Source organism: Oncorhynchus gorbuscha, unplaced genomic scaffold, assembly GCF_021184085.1.
Source record: "Oncorhynchus gorbuscha isolate QuinsamMale2020 ecotype Even-year unplaced genomic scaffold, OgorEven_v1.0 Un_scaffold_1291, whole genome shotgun sequence".
Lineage (NCBI taxonomy): Eukaryota > Metazoa > Chordata > Actinopteri > Salmoniformes > Salmonidae > Oncorhynchus > Oncorhynchus gorbuscha.
The window spans coordinates 61,844-69,343 of record NW_025746111.1 but is presented as its reverse complement, the minus strand read 5'-3'; the positions used below and the strand labels follow the sequence as shown (position 1 = coordinate 69,343).

General features: G+C 43.8%; 1 protein-coding gene across 1 annotated transcript; it reads left to right on the top strand.

The window, feature by feature from the left end:
- Positions 1–1,865: 1,865 nt before the first annotated feature.
- LOC124022097 (110 kDa antigen-like) lies at positions 1,866–4,675 on the top strand. Its single transcript, XM_046337139.1, has 3 exons — positions 1,866–1,890; positions 3,718–4,188; positions 4,293–4,675. The coding sequence occupies exons 1-3, from the start codon at positions 1,866–1,868 to the stop codon at positions 4,673–4,675; spliced, it is 879 nt and encodes a 292-aa protein (XP_046193095.1).
- Positions 4,676–7,500: the final 2,825 nt, after the last annotated feature.

Sequence of the window (7,500 nt, the reverse complement as noted above, 5' to 3'; positions counted from 1 at the left end):
CAACATGGTCATCAATGTCTCCTACTAATACCATTGTTAGTTGGTAGTGACTACATGGTCATCAATGTCTCCTACTAATACCATTGTTAGTTGATAGACACTACATGGTCATCAATGTCTCCTACTAACCCCTCTTTTACAGTGCTGCTACTCTCTGTTTATGTAATGGTAGGGGGGACAGGTAGCTTAGTGTTAAGATGTAGGTAATGGTAGGGGTGATAGGTAGCTTAGCGTTAAGAGGTTGGTAATGGTAGGGGGGACAGGTAGCTTAGCGTTAAGAGGTTGGTAATGGTAGGGGGGACAGGTAGCTTAGCGTTAAGAGGTAGGTAATGGTAGGGGGACAGGTAGCTTAGCGTTAAGAGGTATGTAATGGTAGGGGGGACAGGTAGCTTAGCGTTAAGAGGTATGTAATGGTAGGGGTGACAGGTAGCTTAGCGTTAAGAGGTAGGTAATGGTAGGGGTGACAGGTAGCTTAGCGTTAAGAGGTAGGTAATGGTAGGGGGACAGGTAGCTTAGCGTTAAGAGGTAGGTAATGGTAGGGGTGACAGGTAGCTTAGCATTAATAGGTATGTAATGGTAGGGGGGACAGGCAGCTTAGTGTTAAGAGGTAGGTAATGGTAGGGGGGACAGGTAGCTTAGCGTTAAGAGGTAGGTAATGGTAGGGGTGACAGGTAGCTTAGCGTTAAGAGGTAGGTAATGGTAGGGGTGACAGGTAGCTTAGCGTTAAGTATGTAATGGAAGGGGTGACAGGTAGCTTAGCGTTAAGAGGTTAGGTAATGGTAGGGGTGACAGGTAGCTTAGTGTTAAGAGGTATGTAATGGTAGGGGTGACAGGTAGCTTAGCGTTAAGAGTTAGGTAATGGTAGGGGTGAGAGGTAGCTTAGTGTTAAGAGTTAGGTAATGGTAGGGGTGAGAGGTAGCTTAGCGTTAAGAGTTAGGTAATGGTAGGGGTGAGAGGTAGCTTAGTGTTAAGAGTTAGGTAATGGTAGGGGTGAGAGGTAGCTTAGTGTTAAGAGTCAGGAGCTCCGACTGTGGGTTTAATCCCAGTGCGAGGCACTTGACGCTTCACACCCTACCCCTTCCCAGACAAACGTTGACTACTACTCTGACACTCCAGATTTTCTACACCGACCTCAACAAATTAGTTTCCACGTTAATGGACAATAATGGTGTCATATCGACTCACATCATAATTAGTCCCCAGAGTTTTTCCTGCATTAGATCACTGAATCGCACCAAAAAACTCCTATCCCTTCATCATAACACACACTTTACCCCACTTCCCCATCCTCTTTGTTTTCACTGTTTGTCTTTGGGTTCTAAGGAGACTAGAATTAACACCAGACTGCATGTTCCCCATCACTGGGATTTCATCTGGGACTCAGTGAGTCAGAGAATCACCTGATTAGAAGTCAAAACTGATTAGAAGTCAAAACTGATTAGAAATCAAAACTGGAGACCCGTCGATCCCCAAACAAATCAACTCTGACCTTGTTGCCCGGTCCTCTCCCTCGAGCAGCATGGTTGCCATTTGCATTTATGCCTCGTTCCAGGGAACTAGGTGTATGTTGAGCGTCACCACTTGACAGGAGAGCCATTTGAACGTTAAATTACAAGCCTAGTTGGTTTAGCCATGGAAAAAGCCAGGAACCTTCCTGCTAGCCATGATTGGCTGAAATAATGGATGGGATGGATATGTCAAGAGATGAGTTTGGATTGGTCTGTCATGTAGCCCGCTTCTGTCTATAACATGAGCTGGTCAGTATCCTTTCTAAAACTGATTTTTTTTAAGATATCAAATTGTTGCTTTCCACTTTCTGGAGGACCGAGTTTTGAAATCAGTGGAAAGTCCAGTGAAATTAGAGTATGATAGCTGAAGAGATGGAGAAAAGTATGGCCTTTGATTGCAAATATGCAGAGGGAGTCGAAAGGGAACACACAGAAGGCTGTATAAAACACCTGTCTCCGGATTACATCTTCAAAGTAAGGGCAACCATGGCATCCGTGACACAGAGGGAGAAGCGTTCATCCATGTATACAGGTAATATAGCTACATTTTCAGATATTACACGTTTCTAAATTAGTCACAAAGTAAATTTCCTTACAAGTTAAAGCGTACTGTTAGCTAGCAAGCTAATGTTAGCTGGCTGCCTCACTAGCCAACTTTATGTGTATGATCTGTGAGCCATTTGCCGTCAAGTTATAGCCTAATGTTAGCTAGCTAACATTGAACCTGGTTGGTTAGCTACCTGCCGATTCATAAAGGCTACTATAACATTATGAGTTGGGATTATGGTTCATTGTTTAGCTAGCTACATTTCTAAACGAAAGACTCCACTATGCAAGTAACCACTTCAATAGAATGTTCATGATGTCTCTGCGACAACTGTCGATAGATGTAGCTGGTAAATTGTCTCTGGCTATCTGCTCCGATTTCAGAGCACTCTCGTCTGAGTGTGTCAGAGAGCAGAATAACTGATGAATTTACCAACATTGAATATGGCTGATGTCAGTAAATGTCAGCAAAAAAAATTGTGACTAAATTGTTGCCAGCAGCACAGTTACAGTCACCAACGCTCTGGATAACATGAAAACAGCCTAACCAGCTCCACTTTGGCGAGTAAAATGGTCAGAGTGACCTGTCTCTCATGTGTCTGGAAGTAGCTAGCAAGCTAGCCAATGTTAGCCAGGTAGCTTAGGAGCTTGACTGCTGTTGTTAGGTCAGAACGCTCGGATCGACTGTAGTCCTCAGCCAGGGCATCCAGTGTGCACTCTGAACGCTACCGGGCACCAAACACTCTGAATTTACAAACAGACAATCTGACAAGTTTATGAACAGCCAGAACACACTCTGACACTCCAGAACACACTCTGACACTCCAGAACACACTCTGGCACTCCAGAACACACTCTGGCACTCCAGAACACACTCTGACACTGCAGAACACACTCTGGCACTGCAGAACACACTCTGACACTCCAGAACACACTCTGACACTCCAGAACACACTCTGACACTCCAGAACACACTCTGACACTCCAGAACACACTCTGACACTCCAGTTGAAAGTCACGAATACACCCGTAGTATAAACCAGCCGTTAGTCCTGACATCTTTGGTTGTTTAGTACATGGTGTAGCAGTTGCAGGGGTTGCGTGGTGGATGGACGGTATGCTCCTGCCAGGTTTCTGGCAGCGACGTACAGCGATGTGAAATATTCCCCCAAGGCGGGACCATGGACAGCTCAGAGGAAAACTTCTAGACTGCAGCAGAACAGCCATACCTGTCTCCAGTTGTGATCAGAGCCAAACTGCAGACAGGTGAAACCAATCAGGTCCTCTACTTAACCACGCCCTGCGCCCTGGGTTTTCTTGCTTAGTCTTTTCGTTGACCCCGGCAGGTGAAGGGGTAGGAGGTTATTGGGGAGACAGAACGTACGGTGGAGAAGGAGGTTATTGGGGAGACAGAACGTACGGTGGAGAAGGAGGTTATTGGGGAGACAGAACGTACGGTGGAGAAGGAGGTTATTGGGGAGACAGAACGTACGGTGGAGAAGGAGGTTATTGGGGAGACAGAACGTACGGTGGAGAAGGAGGTTATTGGGGAGACAGAACGTACGGTGGAGAAGGAGGTTATTGGGGAGACAGAACGTACGGTGGAGAAGGAGGTTATTGGGAGACAGACGTACGGTGGAGAAGGAGGTTATTGGGGAGACAGAACGTACGGTGGAGAAGGAGGTTATTGGGGAGACAGAACGTACGGTGGAGAAGGAGGTTATTGGGGAGACAGAACGTACGGTGGAGAAGGAGGTTATTGGGGAGACAGAACGTACGGTGGAGAAGGAGGTTATTGGGGAGACAGAACGTACGGTGGAGAAGGAGGTTATTGGGGAGACAGAACGTACGGTGGAGAAGGAGGTTATTGGGGAGACAGAACGTACGGTGGAGAAGGAGGTTATTGGGGAGACAGAACGTACGGTGGAGAAGGAGGTTATTGGGGAGACAGAACGTACGGTGGAGAAGGAGGTTATTGGGGAGACAGAACGTACGGTGGAGAAGGAGGTTATTGGGGAGACAGAACGTACGGTGGAGAAGGAGGTTATTGGGGAGACAGAACGTACGGTGGAGAAGGAGGTTATTGGGGAGACAGAACGTACGGTGGAGAAGGAGGTTATTGGGGAGACAGAACGTACGGTGGAGAAGGAGGTTATTGGGGAGACAGAACGACGGTGGAGAAGGAGGTTATTGGGGAGACAGAACGTACGGTGGAGAAGGAGGTTATTGGGGAGACAGAACGTACGGTGGAGAAGGAGGTTATTGGGGAGACAGAACGTACGGTGGAGAAGGAGGTTATTGGGGAGACAGAACGTACGGTGGAGAAGGAGGTTATTAGGGAGACAGAAACGGTGGAGAAGGAGGTTATTGGGGAGACAGAACGTACGGTGGAGAAGGAGGTTATTGGGGAGACAGAACGTACGGTGGAGAAGGAGGTTATTGGGGAGACAGAACGTACGGTGGAGAAGGAGGTTATTGGGGAGACAGAACGTACGGTGGAGAAGGAGGTTATTGGGGAGACAGAACGTACGGTGGAGAAGGAGGTTATTGGGGAGACAGAACGTACGGTGGAGAAGGAGGTTATTGGGGAGACAGAACGTACGGTGGAGAAGGAGGTTTAACAGAAGGAAGGAACTTATGTTTTCAACAAGGATTGAACCCCCCAAAAGACCAAGATTGGACCTTCCACTGGTGATGAAATGTTTACTCTGTTTGTTTTGAGTTTTGTAAATCAGGAACACTGTCGAAACCTGACAGTAGTAAACCGGTTTAACCCTTCTCTTGGACTGGACTGGTGATGTGTGTTTTGTATGTGTAAACCCTGCCTTACAAAGATCTCGGTGCCAAAACCGCCACAATGGCCTCCCATGTGAATCCTTATAGAAGTGGGCGGAGCTAAAGCTTAAGAGGGTGTGAACAATGCTGAATGGGTGTAGACAAAAAAAGAGCTGTCCCGTAGGTTCACCAAAACATTTAGGGGCCTTTGAACTGAATATCCAACATCAAAATACTGTATTCACTAACATGTATGTTAGGTTAGTCCTTCACCCTTTACGGTATACTGTATACACTAACATGTATGTTAGGTTAGTCCTTCACCCTTTACGGTATACTGTATTCACTAACATGTATGTTAGGTTAGTCCTTCACCCTTTACGGTATTCACTAACATGTATGTTAGGTTAGTCCTTCACCCTTTACGGTATACTGTATACACTAACATGTATGTTAGGTTAGTCCTTCACTAACATGTATGTTAGGTTAGTCCTTCACCCTTTACGGTATACTGTATACACTAACATGTATGTTAGGTTAGTCCTTCACCCTTTACGGTATACTGTATACACTAACATGTATGTTAGGTTAGTCCTTCACCCTTTACGGTATACTGTATACACTAACATGTATGTTAGGTTAGTCCTTCACCCTTTACGGTATACTGTATTCACTAACATGTATGTTAGGTTAGTCCTTCACCCTTTACGGTATACTGTATACACTAACATGTATGTTAGGTTAGTCCTTCACCCTTTTTACGGTATACTGTATTCACTAACATGTATGTTAGGTTAGTCCTTCACCCTTTACGGTATACTGTATTCACTAACATGTATGTTAGGTTAGTCCTTCACCCTTTACGGTATACTGTATTCACTAACATGTATGTTAGGTTAGTCCTTCACCCTTTACGGTATACTGTATTCACTAACATGTATGTTAGGTTAGTCCTTCACCCTTTACGGTATACTGTATTCACTAACATGTATGTTAGGTTAGTCCTTCACCCTTTACGGTATACTGTATTCACTAACATGTATGTTAGGTTAGTCCTTCACCCTTTACGGTATACTGTATACACTAACATGTATGTTAGGTTAGTCCTTCACCCTTTACGGTATACTGTATTCACTAACATGTATGTTAGGTTAGTCCTTCACCCTTTACGGTATACTGTATACACTAACATGTATGTTAGGTTAGTCCTTCACCCTTTACGGTATACTGTATTCACTAACATGTATGTTAGGTTAGTCCTTCACCCTTTACGGTATACTGTATACACTAACATGTATGTTAGGTTAGTCCTTCACCCTTTACGGTATACTGTATACACTAACATGTATGTTAGGTTAGTCCTTCACCCTTTACGGTATACTGTATACACTAACATGTATGTTAGGTTAGTCCTTCACCCTTTACGGTATACTGTATACACTAACATGTATGTTAGGTTAGTCCTTCACCCTTTACGGTATACTGTATACACTAACATGTATGTTAGGTTAGTCCTTCACCCTTTACGGTATACTGTATACACTAACATGTATGTTAGGTTAGTCCTTCACCCTTTACGGTATACTGTATACACTAACATGTATGTTAGGTTAGTCCTTCACCCTTTACGGTATACTGTATTCACTAACATGTATGTTAGGTTAGTCCTTCACCCTTTACGGTATACTGTATTCACTAACATGTATGTTAGGTTAGTCCTTCACCCTTTACGGTATACTGTATACACTAACATGTATGTTAGGTTAGTCCTTCACCCTTTACGGTATACTGTATACACTAACATGTATGTTAGGTTAGTCCTTCACCCTTTACTGTATACTGTATTCACTAACATGTATGTTAGGTTAGTCCTTCACCCTTTACGGTATACTGTATACACTAACATGTATGTTAGGTTAGTCCTTCACCCTTTACTGTATACTGTATTCACTAACATGTATGTTAGGTTAGTCCTTCACCCTTTACGGTATACTGTATACACTAACATGTATGTTAGGTTAGTCCTTCACCCTTTACGGTATACTGTATACACTAACATGTATGTTAGGTTAGTCCTTCACCCTTTACGGTATACTGTATACACTAACATGTATGTTAGGTTAGTCCTTCACCCTTTACGGTATACTGTATTCACTAACATGTATGTTAGGTTAGTCCTTCACCCTTTACGGTATACTGTATACACTAACATGTATGTTAGGTTAGTCCTTCACCCTTTACGGTATACTGTATACACTAACATGTATGTTAGGTTAGTCCTTCACCCTTTACGGTATACTGTATACACTAACATGTATGTTAGGTTAGTCCTTCACCCTTTACGGTATACTGTATACACTAACATGTATGTTAGGTTAGTCCTTCACCCTTTACGGTATACTGTATACACTAACATGTATGTTAGGTTAGTCCTTCACCCTTTACGGTATACTGTATTCACTAACATGTATGTTAGGTTAGTCCTTCACCCTTTACGGTATACTGTATACACTAACATGTATGTTAGGTTAGTCCTTCACCCTTTACGGTATACTATACTGTATTCACTAACATGTATGTTAGGTTAGTCCTTCACCCTTTACGGTATACTGTATTCACTAACATGTATGTTAGGTTAGTCCTTCACCCTTTACGGTATACTGTATTCACT